This window comes from Prorops nasuta, unplaced genomic scaffold (assembly GCF_024137725.1).
Source record: "Prorops nasuta isolate Cenicafe-Biocafe unplaced genomic scaffold, Cenicafe_Pnas_1.2 PNAS00021, whole genome shotgun sequence".
In the NCBI taxonomy this organism is placed as follows: Eukaryota; Metazoa; Arthropoda; class Insecta; order Hymenoptera; family Bethylidae; genus Prorops; species Prorops nasuta.
Genome location: NW_027116818.1, coordinates 3155621 through 3172198, shown reverse-complemented (window position 1 = coordinate 3172198; position 16578 = coordinate 3155621). Strand labels below are relative to the sequence as shown.

Sequence of the window (16578 nt, the reverse complement as noted above, 5' to 3'; positions counted from 1 at the left end):
GTTGAATTAAATAAATAATATAATTTACTATATCCACTAATAATTTTTGTCTCAGATTCAGAGCCGCAGTTATCAGAAGTAACTCAGATTGAGAAAAGTTTTGAATTAGACGGATATCCAACCGAAGACATGCAGGCATCGAGCAGCAGTGAGAAACATTATTCTTCGGAGAAGAAAGTAGGTGAGGGCGGATCGATAGGTGAACTAACTACTAAAATGTCATCGACTATTACTCAATCGTCATCTACCTGTACGAAGAAAGAATTCGTCTCATCCGTCACATCTTCGTCACTTTCAAAAACTGGACACGAGCCCACCAGTGTTTGCCTGAAATCTATTATTCAAAGCTCGGAACAATCTTCGTCAGAGAATGGAGCTCCGCCAGTTGTACAGGTAATGCAGCTGTAACATAAATTAAGATATTTAATTAGTTTATAAACAAGTCATGTCGAATTGTTCATATTTCAAGTAAATTGGCAATTAAATCCCACTACTACTCATCACACCTACTGTTTACGTGTAATAAGACACGGTTAGTATCTGAGAGTAATGAGAGTATAGAGAAAATAAACAGTGTCTTATTACTTATTATTAAAAAAATATATAAAATGTTAAAAAATATAATATATAAAAAAAATAAAATGTTATAATTACATTTGCAGTTATTATAAATAATAATATTCTTTTAGTCACACAAAGTGGAGGAATACGAGAAAATTATACAAGAAAAACCTGGCGAGTTTCATCAAGAAAAGACAGTGGTAGTTGTTCAGGGTGAAGATGGGAAAAAACAGGATGTAAAAGCTCAAATTCAAAAGCCATGCAAAAGAGTAACAGCTCCACGGTTTGTTTCTCCTTTAACTGGAATGATAGTGGACCAGGGTAGCAATGTTGTTCTTGAAGGCATTATTGACGGTAGTGTATTATTAAAAATTTTAAATAATTAATGTACAATAAGTGAAGATCAAAAATATCAAATAATAATTTCATATAATTCTCAGGACACCCATCACCTACAATTGTTTGGACAAAAAATGATCAGGAATTAAAGCAAAAAACTGGTTTAAAAACTTCTTACGCCTATAATCATGTGCGTTTGGAGATAAGTAATGTAAATGTGAATGATACTGGTCGCTACACGTGTACTGCTTCTAGCGAAGCTGGTACAGCCAGCAGCACAGCTGATCTCATAGTCAAAAGTAAGTAAGAAATATATGTTATTAATATCCATGATGATTGGAGAGGAATTTATCGTTGGAAATTTTCAACAATATTTATTAAACTATTTCAGAAACCATATTCCCACCAGTTTTTGGCAAGAGGCTTCAAGCTCAAGTAATAAAACGAGGTGATCGGGCAATTATGGAAGTCGAGGTCACTGGTACCCCAGAACCAACTGTCACGTGGTTCAAAGATGACATACCAATTAAAGAACAACCACCTGAATTGAGGATCAAACAACAGGGAAATTATTATATGCTGATTATTGAAAAATGTACATATTTTTCAAAGAAAAATTTATAGAGACGATTCTTTTTTTTAGTCAATTTTCTTTTGTATCTTATTAAATTTTGGAATTATTAATAAAAGTATATGTTCATTTTTTATTTTAGCTGCGAAGACTCATGCTGGAAAATATATGGTACGTGCAACAAACACTGGTGGGGAAGCTATGAGTATTGCAGATTTCGCTGTATTCGAGCCGACACCTGACACAATGACCGAGGTTCACAAAACTGTAATTTACGAAAATACACAAGACAAGAGATTCGTCAAGGTACGTTGCATTCCAAATTATTTTAAGCAACAATCTATTTTTTAAACTTAGAAGTTACAATCTAAGTAAAGCATTAGAATAAATTTAAGAAAATATCTTTAAAAATCATAGGACGTTGTCACGAAGCATTTTTCATTTGATAATAAATTCGTGTATAGCCCGAGCCACCAAAGGTAGAAATCCCAACAGTCAAGCCAGCGATTCAACAAGTAATAACAGCACCACCGACTTCTACATTCAAAATTCCCTCGATCCCTGCATCCTCTCATTCCGTCAGCCGCACAACCGAAATCATCGACACTCCTGAGCTAAAATCTTCGAAATCAGAAACGATATCTTCGACAATCGAATCTCATCAGACAGAAACGAAATCCGAGCAGAAGTTTCATATGAAACTTCAGCACCAAACTCCTCCTATATCCGAGCCGAAATCTGCATTGAAGGACAGGTATTTTCTCGACGAAGTTTCTCGCAAGGAAGAGGTCAAGGTCAAAGAGATACCAGCGAAATTTGAGGAAAAGATCGATAACGAGAACGTTGAGACTTCGACCATCGCTAAGAAGGACGCACTCAGCTTTTTCGAGTCCATGACGAGAGAGCCTGAACCAACTCCTTCCAAAGGCCCACCCAAGGAAATGATCAAATTGGTTGAGGACTCACAAGGTCACGAGGTTAAAGTGGGAAAACTCACCGAAAATTACGAACGATCATCGACGTTCCAGGAAACGAAAAAATTGGAGAGAAAGTCTCAGGACTTCCAAACTACCAAGAAATCTGTCCAGGATATTTTTACGCGACTGGAGCAAGGACCCTCGCCCAGAGGAGTCGATAATAAACTTTTTGAGTTCCTAACGCACGACGATTACAGAGTGCCTCCAGCTGATACCCAAAGGAAGTACGAGGATGTAAAGTCCAGCTTTTCTAAATCTGAAATTCACTTTGACACGACAGATTTGGGATTTAATCTCGTCCCTGAACCACCACCGGAAATAAGTTATATGCCAAAGGTAGAGGAAGTGAAGAAAAAGCGACCAGATGTATCTATCAAAGCGAGACAGTTGCAAGAATCGTTTGAGAGAAACTTGTCTCCTATCGATGCACCAATAGGAGGCGTGAAAATTTTCCCTACGGTTTCTCCCAAAAGCGAAGAAAAGCTACCGGAACCAAAAAGCTCACCAGCCTTTACGCTACCACCACCACCATTCGAATTAAAAAAAGAAGAACACGTGGGCTACGTAAAATCAAATTTTCAAGAGAAAAAAGAATTTTCAGAGAAGAAAGAATTTATGGAGGAGAAGAACTTCCAGGTTTCAAAATTCTCTTCTTCAACTCCAGCTCCAGTTTTCAAGCCTGTTTCATTCCCAATGGGTGAGACTAAAAGAGAATTTGTGGAAAAGAAGGAATTTTTGAAAGATGAACAATTATTCGAAGCTCCCAAGTTCACTCCTTCACCTCCAACTCCTACATTTCCTGCAACGACTTTCAAGACTGTTTCGCCTCCATCGTACGGATTCAAAAAAGAGGTTTTCGAGAAGAAGGAAATTGTGAAAGATGAAAAACTGCACGAAGTACCCAAATTCACTCCTTCAGCTTCAGCAATTCCTGTACCAACTTTCAAGACTGTGTCATCGCCATTGGTTGAAACTAAAAGAGAAGTATTCGAGAAGAAGGAATTCGTTAAAGATGAAAAACTGTTCGATGTTCCCAAGTTCACTCCAGCTTCGACCCTAACCTCAACAACTTTCAAGTCTGTTTCATCTCCATCGTATGAAACCAAAAGAGATGTTTTGGAGAAGAAAGAATTCGTGAAGGATGAAAAAATATTTGATGTTCCCAAGTTCGTTCCTTCAGCTCCAACAATTTCTTCAACTTTCAAGTCTGTATCATCACCAACGGTGGAGACCAAAAGAGAAGTGTTCGAGAAGAAAGAATTCGAACGAAGCGAGAAAAAGTTTGAACCTCCAAAAGTCACCCCAGCTCCAGCTTTCAGACCAGCCTCTCCTCCTCGTCCTTGGTCAGCATCATCAGATTTTGAGACCAAATCTCACATATCTACGGATTTATCAGAATACCGATGCCACTCCGAGGCTTCCAGCCATCAAGAAATATATAGGTCCTCTTCGCCAAAACCTTCAGCTGATGCTTTGGCTATGGAAAAATCTTGGGCAAAAAAAACATCAGAGTCTGCAAGGAAATCTTGGCCACCACAAACTGAGTCTGTGTTATCATCTCACAAGGAGGAATTCAAAGTCCCTGGTGGTGATAATTACAAATCAGAATCGAAGGAATTCAGTAGCCAAGTCGAGCAGATACCAGGTGGAATAAAGAAGACCAGCGTTGAGACTTCCAGCTCTGTGGAAAAACGTAGTTGGTCTAACAAGGATGATCTGACGACCAAGGAAATCAAGAAAGAATTCAAAGAAACTGCACCAACAATAATTCCATCTCCTAGACCTATAATATACGATGCTAAAACGATCAAAGTGGATCACACTGTGAACGCGTTGCAAGAAAAATCCACGATAGAAAAATATATCAGCGAATGCGAAGTAAAGAAGACAGAATCCACAGAGAAGACTATCGAAGAATTTGGTTCGAAGAAAGTATGGACAGGTGTGGATGACTTAAAAGCGCCTAGTTTAGTGAAAAAAGTCGAGCCACCAAAGAAATCGATAGAAAATTGGCCTTGTTTGAGAGAGCAACTAGCAACACCTGAACCAGTGATACATTTGGAACCAGGTCCACCGCCTGAAATAGGATTCGCCCCAAGTCCAGTAGTCAAGGAAAAGAAAATTGAAAGATTTGAAAAATCTGTTGAGATGTCGTTGGACTCCCAGCCAGCAAAGATTCCTCCAGTAGTCACAAGAACAACCCCACTACCTGTGACACCAAAGAAAAGGGAGGATCTTTATATCCCTCCACCTGCGTTGCCTCCAAAGGACGTTAGACTTACTCCTCCACCATTACCAGTGAAAACCTTGCCTCCCCTGGAACCGTTCCCATTTCAACCATCACCAGTGATCAGTAAACCATCGACCAAGCTTCCTCCACCACCAATGCCAACGAAATTCGTGAAGGGATGCTTCAGCCAAGAAAGTGACTACGAATCTGACTTCGATGGACGTTTTAAATCTAAATGGCGTCCTTATGAAAGCGACAGTGAAGAGCCTCGTTATAGAAAAGTTAAGGCTCCTGTGGCCAAGCAACCAACAAGACCTAAATCAACCGAACCGGAACCACCACCACCATCCAGTTTTGATATTCCTCCAGCGGAGTACATAATTCCAGCTAGGCCTGTATCATACACCGAGGACTATCAGCAGAAGGGTAACAAGAAGACAGTGATGAAGAGGCACGAGAGAGATTGGAAGCAACAACAGAGATTCCAACAGCAACAACCTATTCCAGTGTCTCCCATAACCTTGAAACCAGGCTCACCTCCAATTTATGTCCAGCCTGTTATCAAACCTGCACCTCCCAAGTCTCCACCGACCAAGAAACCTGAATCTCCAAAGTTCAAAGTGAAGATTTTCCAGCAGGAAAGTGGATACATGGCTGATACAGATGAACCTCTTCAGCAAAAAGCTTCTTCTGTTAGTATTCAGAAAAGCTCCGGAAAACAGGATGGATCCTTCACATCAATGACGTCACATATGGAATCACATTCTTCTTACTCAGAGAGCAAGTCTGAATATTTCGAGAAAAAGTCCTATGAATCTCAACAGGAAAAGAAAGCTCAATCCTTTACCCAATCCAGTTTTATCCCTACTGAACCACCGAAACAGCAATTTAATCAACAACGTAGTTCATTCGTGGAGAAGTCGTTCGCTTCTAAAAGTAAACCTATGAAGGTTCGAATATTTTCGTGCTTCGTGTGTTTATGTGTGCGCGATAGTTTCCAAGTATTTATTGTAATAACAATTGTAAAAAGCATGTTGTTTTCCACACTGTCATTCCTTAAATTAAATGCCCTAACTAATTTGTTCTTGAATATTTCAATTTTTATACACACACTATATTAACATATAATTTTATTATGTATTACATTGAGTCTTTCACCGAGTGCAACTAACGTATTTTAAAGGATTTATAAATCTATTTAATAATCAATACAAAGATATTTCTTTAGATTATTATATATAAATCAATACTATTTATTTATTAGGATACAAAAATAACACAACCCTCGCTAAGTCCTTCTCAATTCGTCAAAGGCGAATTTCGTGAGAGCGATTACGAGAGTGACTACGAAACAAGAATACCACCCTTATGGAAGCCTTCAGGGTCAGAAAGCGACGATCACACGTTCAGACCAGTAAAGCCAAGTGTACCAGGTCCAGGTATTTCTAATTTCTCAAAATTGATGATAAAAATTAAGTCGCCCTTTAAAAAATAAATCAGGGTCCAGAAAATATTGAATGATACAGTAAATAGATACATATCGGTGATTGGCTTAGTAATTTTTATATTGTACTTTAAAACTTTTTTCCAGCTTACAAGAAGTAGATCTCCTGGCAAGCTTTCTTTTCCTCTCGTTGTTTACCTCACAAGAAAAAGTTCTCCTCTTTTTCCGTATCGCTTGCTATCTCTTTTTCTTCCTCTTTCAACAGCTATAAGTACGTACCAGATTTCTTTTCTAACCCTCGCTTTTAATCCAAGCAATTTCATCCAGCTTTCTTCATCGCTTTCTTCCACCGTACTAATTCTCTAACTCTCGTAGAAAAGCTAGAGAATTTATAGTTACTCTCGTCCATTTTGCGGACAAAGCTTAGAAATCTTCGCTGAAATGCAAAATGAACATCGATCGATACCAGTAAAAGCAAAATCATTCTTCGACGGTTAGTCCTGTATTCGTTCATGTCACGCGCTCTCTTCCGGTTATCTTCTCGTTCGAGGTCAAGTGGCGAATATTTTCTACCTAGGAAAACCCAAGGATTCGACTTCACGAGCTTCAACGTTCGTAGACGGAACGAGCCTGGAAAGCAGCAGAGCATCCGAGATCAGAAAAGAGGTCGTTCAAGAGAAGCCAAGACCTAAATCAGTTCTGCTACCAGGTGCACCAGCAGAAATCGCTTATGCACCACCACCGGATCCCAAATTTTACGAATCTCAAACTGGGATTCCCTTCCATCACGGTGCCATTGGTACCGAGACTAAGAAAACCTTGAAAATGGATGAGTTTACGGACACCAGTAGAAGAATAGTTACGGTAGAACATACCAGTAGAATGATCAAACTGGGTGATGGTCATCAGTCCACAAAATTCGATGCTTTCGAGACTCCAGGGCCCAAAGTACATCCTCAACATTTCAGGGTGCCAACTCCAAAGAAATTTGTTCAGGGTCAGTTTAAGGAGTCCGATTACGACAGTGATGCGGATTACGGTAGGATCAGGCCAAAGTGGGTGCCAGTTGCTGATAGTGACACGGAGGATCCGCACTACAGAAGGGTTCAACCTCCCAAACCTAGGGCAACTGGAGCTTCTAATGCTCCAATTCGTCACGAGCACGTGATCTCCCCTATGGAATTCGATAGAAGTCCACCAGTGCTAAAGAAAGACACGTTTGTTAAAGAATTCATTAGGAATGATGCTAACAGTGAAAGATGTGTCTCTGAAGTGAAACAGCAACGACAGATTTCGTTTCCTGATAAGACGATTCGACCAGGATCTCCACCAGAATTTGGATATGTCTCCAGGAGTGAAGTTGGAAAAACTGCTACTCGTAAGGGTCACATTTTAGTATTTTCCAAAGTGACCTCGACTTGATTTCTCCTCTTATTGATCTTCTGTGCAATTATTTCATGTTTCATGATACAAGACATGATCGGTTAGAATTTTTTTTAGAAACGATTGTTGTGTACAAAATTAAACGTAATTTTCTTAAATTTCGTTGTCCACAATTATCTGTATACAAGCTACAATTGTAGAATTAGCGACAGGGTAGAGTGAAAAAGGAGGGGTGGGGGATTAAGAAGTACTTACACAAATGGGGAAGAAAATCTTTTGGAAGTCACTGTACTACGTATCGTTACATTAGTATTTTTTATATTAGATTATCAAGTGAAAGCATTTACGTATAAAAATGACTATTCGTAGAAATAGCATCGCGTCACATGAGTGACATGACCAGCACCTTTAAACAGAAGACGCAAAAATTTGCCACTGACATCCAAACTGATCTGAAGCAGGGCAAACCAATCCTGAAACACTCTTCGGATTCGCGACTAGGTGCTACCGATGAGCCCAGAACTTACCGAGAAGAATCTCGAGTTGCTGAGCATGGTAAATGAGATAATTTATCGCGTTGATTGTAAATTCATTTTCAAAATATATTCAGAGATTTTTTAATTTATATTACTAGATAAATTGATTTCTTCTTCAAACTTAGAGCAATAAATTTTACATTAGCAATTACGAATAATGTATCGTTTAATCAATACAGTTCTAAATGCAAATTTTTATTTTAAAATACTTGATTTCTATAAAAATAAAAAAAAAACAGTTAGACATTATCTAATAACTGTGTATAATTTCATCGTTTCAATTGAATGATCAATGAAGACTAGAAAGATGATGTTTGAAATAACGCTGATTAATGATACGAACAGGAACGAAACACATCGATCCAGATACAGGCTTGATATACTTCAAGTACGATTTCGGCTACGAATTCGGGATTATATTTCCCGGTGAAGGAACCAAGACCACCAGCAGTGGCAGCAAAACGATTCAAGGTCAACGACGCAACAGTGACATAGAAGTACCAGTGACGCACGAATTCACGAGGGCAGAAAATGGCTACTCTAAAAAGAGTGGTAGTTCGTCCTTGGGCAGACCCAACAAGACTGGGAACAGGTCGAAGACTGTGAAATGGGAACCAACTTCGGAGAGCGAATTCTCCGAAGCTGAAGATGCGAGAAATGCTAGGAAGAGATACTCCACTGGTTCGACCTTTAGCAATTTTCATCCACCCAGCATTGTGATACCCTATTCACCATCACCATCCAAGTGGGACCACACGACGCCCAGCCCTCTTTATCTCAGTCCAACCCTGCAGAGTCTATCCCCTCATTACAGTAGCGCTGGACCCCCCAGCAACGTTGAATCTGCAGGTACTTCAAAGCCTGCACGATTTTGCATCGTATATTGCTTTTTGCAAAATATGTTTTTTTCTGGCATATTTATTGTGAACGTCTATCTTGTCTTTCGTTAGATTTATATTTTTGTAAATACTTGTTTTAAATTCTGTTTCGAATTTGGGTGAATGTACAAGTTGCACGATTCTGCATCGTTTATCGATTTTCACAGGATATATTTTTTCTAGCATAATTTTTTGCTAATGGCTATTCTGTTTTTGTCCTTGATTTATATTTTTGTAAATGTTTGCTTTCGACTCCATTGCGAGTTTGGATGAGTCTACAGGTTGCACGATTCTGCATCGTTTATTGGTTTTTGCTGGATATATTTATTCCGGCATAATTATTACTCACAGTTATCTTGGGCAGTTTTACTGCAATTTTAGTGAATCCATGATTAAGAATATAGAAAAGCTTCAACATTAAATAAAATTAAACTATAAGTTTCAAAATAATAGCTACTAATTTCTATAAAGCCTACTTGAAAATTTGTTGTTTAATTAAATTTTGTCTATGCATTAACAACATCCTATTTTCCTTTCAACCAGAACTAAGTTTGAAATGTTATATATTTGTTTTTCAAGGAATATCGACGAGGCTCATATGCAATCATTCTTGTAATGCAAATCATTTTTATGTTATAGATTCACCATGGCCAGTAACAAATGGAATGTCATCCGACAAAGAAGTCGTTAAACCTTACATTGAATTGTTGCCGAAGAGAGCTCCTATGTTCATCACGGTAATAATTAGTATACCAGAAATAGTCAAAATTATTTATTAAATTCTTACTCGAGTTATATCTTTTAATTTTTTCCAATTAGAATATAAATAATATTTTATGTATTATAATTTTGCATGTAACGCAAATATTAAGCATAATTTAAATGCAATAAAAGTTATAATATAGTTGTTTAATGATAAAATGGTTCTTATTTTATTTTTTTAGCCATTGAGAGATATAGCTGTTGTCAGTGGACAATCAGCAAAATTCGAGTGCATCGTTCAAGCTGAACCTCAGCCAAATATTTTATGGTCCAAGGATGGAAGAATCATCGAAAATTCACCAAATCATGAAATCTATTATAGGAACGGAGTTTGCAGGTTGACTATTAATCAATCTCATCCAGGTAATAAAATTATAATTTAAGGTTAATACACCCATCAAATAGGCTAATGCAGAATAATTCTTAATTTCAATACGAAGTTTAACAGTACTGTAATATATTGAACAATTTATAATTTTATAAATCTCTAAATTTTACTACATTTTTTTAAACCTATTTTTAACAATAGTGAGTCAAAACAATAGCCACTAATTCATATTAAAGTCTATCTTAGGATCCCTGTAATACTCTATTTAAAAATAAAGATAGCTCAAATATTACAAACATTTGTAAAAAATTAAGAATACTTTACAATATTTTCTGTTCATTTCAGGTAATGCTGGTACCTACTCGTGCACCGCGACGAATGGATTAGGCTCAACTGAAACCTCATCGACATTACAGGTTCCAGGTAATAGACGATCAATTTATGGGCCTTATTAATTAAAGGTGAATGGGATCGTTAGTAACAAAATAAATATGCATAATGGTGGTGGAAAATCGTGTCTACTAAAGCTCTATAAACCGAGCACGACTCTCTATCCTTTTTACAAAATCTCAATTTTTACACTTAGTATATCGTAAAAAAAATAATTTATTACATTTTTGAAAAAAATATTTTTTTGGAAAATTGTGGCTTATCCAAAAAAATTATGTTAATGAATGTATTTATTGAATTAATTTATTCTAATAACGTTAAACTTGATATAATTCGAGATCAAATAAAGAAATAAGAAAACCTGAAATTAAAGATGAAGTAAATTGTGATCAATATTATTCTTAAATCATTTCTAAATGCTAAAAGTTTATTGCTTTCGATGTTGGATTCTGGGAAAACGTGAAGAGACTCCTTTTGCATATTTTTCTCGCCACTCTCTCTTTCATTTCTGCCTACATATATCTTTTTAATTACGCACGCAGTCTGAGTATGTGACTTCTGCTTGACCTTCCGGATCTATCGAATTAAACGAGCATGTCAAATTCTGGTGTAGATTCTATATGTTAATGCTGCTTTTACTTTCATTTCGTGAAAATCACTCGAATCAAAGCATTTTTTTAATGCTGCAATATACAAAATTCTTAAACTACAATTAATCCAATAAGATTTGTATCCCAGTTGTGGCTAAACTCGGTATATTATTTTTAAATATTTATTTTCCTTACAATATCAAATATACTAAAATCACTAAATAACTTTACTTTTTCTCTTCCAAATAAAAATTGAGTCATAAAAATTTATAGATATTTCTCTCTCTGTACTTTTTATCAAAAGTAATACACTGCAATAGAAAAAATGCTTTTCGTATTATTATATCAGCTTCTGACAATTGCAATTAGTCCATCGTTATTGTAGGAGTAATGTAGTCTCGAGTTTTAGTTGCTAAAAGCATTTTCTCTTTTTGAGGCTTCTCGTAAAATACTCATAATGAAGATCGTTGGACAAATTGCATTGGGCTAAAGCTGGTTTCAATCGCTAAATTTAGCACAGTGATACTTTTTCGAACATAAACTAGTCACCGCTGTCTTACTTAACAATGTACAATCGGGAGTAACGATAGCTAGGAAGGTAAATAGCCTCACTATTTTGGCAGCCTTCACGTTTCGTATAGAACAGTAAAATGGTGGGGGTATATCTATATCTAACTAGCTATCGTTACCTTCGATCCTATCAAAATAACAAGGCTAGTATTTATTATTTATAAGGATAAAATAGATTATTATTAATGTTTTAATGATCCAACATAAAAAAAAAATATAAAAAATTTTGATTTAAAACATTTTTACAGTTCATTTACATTTGAAATATATTTTATTCATCAAAGAGTATTATATTTATTGAGAATTATTAGTAGTATTGTTATTGATATTGCTACCATATCATGATTGTCCAAAATCAACAAGTAAATTATCGACTATAGAAGTAATTGTTTTAAAATTTGAAAATTTATCACAAAATTCGAGCTTCTCATCATCTTTTACGAAACGAAAATATATTATATTCATCATAGAACATTATATTTATAGCGAATTACTGTTATTTATCCTGATCATCCAACGTAACACAACTATACAGTGTAAATAAACGTATTGCTTATTCTGCGAACTAAATCTAAGTTCTCTGGTGTACTGAATTATTTCTGCTTACCTCATATCCATCCTTAAATCCTCTCTTCTTCACTTTTAAACTTTCTCAACTATGGAAGAGATTGGTAAAAGGGATCGGTTTGGCTGAAAGGTAATTACTAATATCTATCAAGTGGATTTTATCTAAAAAAAAATTGATCTGGATTAAGTGTATTTAAATTGTGTTAACTCTTGAAGGATAAGGACGATTTTATCTTTTAATTATAATGAAGTTTTCTTAATAAAAATTAATGTTAAATTTATAAAGATCTAATTTTAAATCGACAATGGCTGCAATGGATCAATATTGATTATGTTGGATAGTAATATTCCATCAAATTAGTACAATATTAGTTACAAATTTCTAATAAATTAAAAAATACTGAAGTGGTGCTTATATGCACCACCTATCCTCTAATAACTAATATTATATGAATGTATCAATTATTTTATTAAAGATTCTTTAAAGTTTCAGTTGATAAACTGCATTAAAAATTGGAAAATAATAAATTGATAAGGTTCTCTCGTAAAATTGATTTTTGATAATAAATAGAAATTTAATTTAAATAAAATCCACTATGAACCAGCTGTATAACAAATGTACAAAAATACATTTATATCGTTATGAAAAAAAAATCAAAAGCACGAGTATTTAAGTACAATTGTGTAACGAGTACAAAAAACTCTATTTAATCTTAATTTATTCTATGGGTTCATTTTGTTGCATGACTATTATCTACTACTTTTATCTTTTCATACATTTTTAAATGGTAACAGGAAGTAATCTGCTTCTGCATGGATTAAATGGGTAACAACGTTTAAAAGTTATAACATTTTCCTCTCAATAAGTTACTCTGAAAATTACACAATTGATTATGTTTGAAATTAAGAAAAATAGTTACTTATTTTAGTAGGAAATGTAGAAAAAAAATCAATTTGAACTATGCAGAGCAGATCACTTATTATCTCCTATAAACTTCCAATGCTCTAAATACTAATATCACATAAAATTTTATAGTTTTTAATTCTCTATCTGTTGTAAATATCTGTATTAGCTACAATGTAGTTTTGACAAAAAATATGAAACTTTGTATTATTATTAATATTTTTTGTCAATATACTGTATAAATCAATGTGCTTATGTAAGCAAATGGCTCAAAGCTTTTTAAACAAATGTAAAACTTGTTATATTTCATAATACTTATAATTGTGGGTAAATATATTTGCTTCACGCAATAATACTCTTCATGGTTAATAAAGAATCTAAATCTATTTTGGTATTAGTACGCTAAGAAATTTCGAAAGAAGAAAGTATATCTTGGTTTATAAGTTTTGGATTAAAATAGTTAGTAAGGCAATCTTGGAATGTGGAGGAAAAGTGAGATCGCCATTCAAAAATAAACATCAGAAAAACGGACTAATATAAATGTTATTGGCCTCAAAAATAGCGACTAGGCTAGAGTAATTGATTAAAATGATTTTAATATTTATTATGAAATATATAATTAAACAAATTCTGTGTCAAACTTAGGTACAAATAACGTTTAACGTAGTATGAGTTAGTGACAGTATAATAAAAAATTTTAAATTCCGTTAAAAATAATCTATTCTGGGCAGTAAATTAATTAATAATTGCTTAGCAGTCTTACTAAGGTGTTAAGAAAAGTTAATAAAATTATGGTGATTCGTAAAAAATTCAACATATATTTCAGATGCTTCCTATTATTATCGCACCACTCGTGAACCAATTATAGAAGATATCTCTAAACAGAATTTGCCTAAGTACGTGGCATTGAAAGATTTATTTTTATCTCAAAAGGGAAAAGCTAAAATCCAAATTTTTAATACAAAAGAATTAAATGAGTCACCTTATGACATTGCATTCTACACACCGTACAGGTAAAATTAGAAGAAAAAATATTTTTTTTTTTTTTTTATAATACGTAGGATAAAAATGTAGTAACAAAATTTTAGATACGACAAAAGTAACAATTTTGAGTTAAGGAGCAACCAATTGTATGATCAGACTGAATGTTTAAAAATCGTGGAGCTGCCACATTGTTACTTTTACCCCAAGGACCAAGGTGATAACACAGTGAACTTGCAGCAAAAGGGTAAGTTACATTTTATTTTTGATAAATTAATAGCAACAAATGATGGTAACAAACAGCAATTCATAAAATATTTTATGAAAGATATATGCAAAATATAATTTCGCATAAATTATAAAATCATGTAGAATGCATTGTGCCAATGTTTCTTGTGCAACAGACGAAGTTTTTAATTTGACATGGAAGTGGATAGCGCTTATATACGATGCAAGCGTTAAAAGCTTTAGTAACCCTCATTCAGAGTTCTCATCAAAAATAGAATCGGCGCATGCATTTTTCGCATGTGCGTGAAGTGCGTGGCCCAGGTGGACGTCCCAATGGCTACTTTCTTGGCATTGCGCATCATATCCACACAGACAAAAGCAAAGAGTAGAAATGGAAATCGAGAAAATTTTTTATCTCGTTTATCCATAAATTATGAAAATAGCCATTTAACTTCTTATTTATTATAATTAATTTATTTTTGGAATATATAAAAATATATTTGGAATAATTTTCTCATTAAAGAAATATTAGCAATTAAGAATAACTAGAATATTATTAAAGAAAACTCTTTTAAGATCATTATATTTAACTTTATCTTTTGCCAAATTATTAAGAGGGTGAAAAATTAATTATTATTAAAGGGAAGATAGGAAAGTATAAGTTTAAGGCTATAGTACATTGTATTCGTAGTGCAGGTTTAATATTACGGACCGTGAACCTAGCATCTCGTTAAGCTATAACACTAGTGTGAGAAGCCCTCGCATCTAGAAATAGATAATCCTCGTATGCCTACCTTGCTGATTCACGGCAAACCTCGTCATTCGACGAATATTTTGAGTCTTCGAGGGTCTCTCAAGATATTATCCCCTCTTTCACGCTTCAATAATCATCTTTGGCTAGGCATGTTTTTAAGTACATTTTTAAAAAGTAATTGTACGTTTCGATAAATCAAAGCAAACACTCAGGAAGAACAGTATTGTTAAATAAACGTGGGTGTAAAATCGTTGATTATGTTTTGTATACATTGAAAATCGAGGAATAATTAAAAATTGACTTTTGCCTGGCACCTTTTTTCTGAAAGGTATATCCTTATAGGTCACAATAAAAAGAAACTCTGGCCATGAAGATCTCCTCCGCACCTTCGACTATGTGGTGTATAAAGTTTCATTATTATCTGTAACCAAATTAATTAAATTTATATAACTATTTTTGGCTTTCGTTCAATTGCCATTTAAATAGTTTTTAAACTAGCAAAAAACAATATACTACTTAATTCAGTCACAGCACTAGTAATTCTCGTATACGTGGATATAGCAGGTGTCATTGGCTCTTTGCTCCTATTTGTCTGGTCTCGATATTGCTGCTGGGATGACCTTGGAAAGCTATAACTAGACTGACGATCTTTATGCACATATAAAAATTATCTTAAAATTTATTGGTTTCAAATAAACTGTAACATCCAAGCATATTCAATTTCTGAATTTATCTGAAAATATCGCATAAAATATTTTATTAATAATATAAATCTACGACATAGAAAAATAGTATTATATTTAATTTATTAATACAAAATACTGTTCTGGATTATGGTATACATTTTAATTAAAACCACTCTTTTTTATAATACGAAAGTTTGATACATCTCTATAGTTATTATTTTTCTGGCAGTAGATTTTTTTACTTTCTGGATTTTTTAGTCCCAATGTTCGCTGGTAAAATAGAAATAGCTGCATCCTATTTTTAGCCCGCCATAGTAAAACATAGAATGATCCTGGCAAAAGAAAAATTGTCCAACGATGAAATGTAATTTATTCAATTTACAATTCATGATATTTTTTGTCGTCGTCAAAATCAAGTAATTTTTAGCTTGTATTTTAAACGTAATTTTATAGTATCAGCCTATCCAAGCAATCCAGACATTACACGCACTGAAACCACGCACAATACTTTGGGTCTCGTGTTACTACGAAGTGAGAAACGTAGAAAGCACGTTCGTACCGCAGCAATTTCGTAATCGGTCTGAGTCCACCTCACCTCTTTTAAGACCTTTACACGCTTGGACTGAACAGTTTCACCAAAGCTCTCATAAAAAAGTAATTACACTTTTCCAGTTTAAATAAAGGACTTTTAAAAATAGTCCAATTTTGAAAACAGTTACAAGATAACATGTAATAAAACTTATAGTCCCATTAAAAAAATTAAGTCCTACCACCGCGCGCGTGCATTTTTAACCAAACACTACTTTATTATTATATATGTCATTTTAAATGCTAGTAATTATACTGAAACGAAAATAATAAAATTATACAAATTATTAACTGTGACAAAATATTTGTGG

General features: G+C 34.3%; 1 protein-coding gene across 2 annotated transcripts in view; it reads left to right on the top strand.

Moving 5' to 3' along the window:
- The window catches only part of LOC136780995 (uncharacterized), a 39420-nt gene extending 27286 nt beyond the window's left edge, over positions 1–12134 (top strand). For both annotated transcript variants that reach the window (XM_066739633.1, XM_066739634.1), the window contains 13 exons: positions 56–393; positions 690–915; positions 1002–1199; positions 1292–1495; positions 1614–1777; positions 1936–5628; positions 5943–6117; positions 6700–7500; positions 7875–8060; positions 8387–8890; positions 9559–9656; positions 9864–10044; positions 10355–12134. In XM_066739633.1, the coding sequence (XP_066595730.1) occupies positions 56–393; positions 690–915; positions 1002–1199; positions 1292–1495; positions 1614–1777; positions 1936–5628; positions 5943–6117; positions 6700–7500; positions 7875–8060; positions 8387–8890; positions 9559–9656; positions 9864–10044; positions 10355–10464 (6878 nt within the window). In that variant the 3' untranslated portion in view covers positions 10465–12134. The remainder of the gene's footprint in view (positions 1–55; positions 394–689; positions 916–1001; positions 1200–1291; positions 1496–1613; positions 1778–1935; positions 5629–5942; positions 6118–6699; positions 7501–7874; positions 8061–8386; positions 8891–9558; positions 9657–9863; positions 10045–10354) is intronic.
- The last annotated feature ends 4444 nt before the right edge of the window (positions 12135–16578 follow it).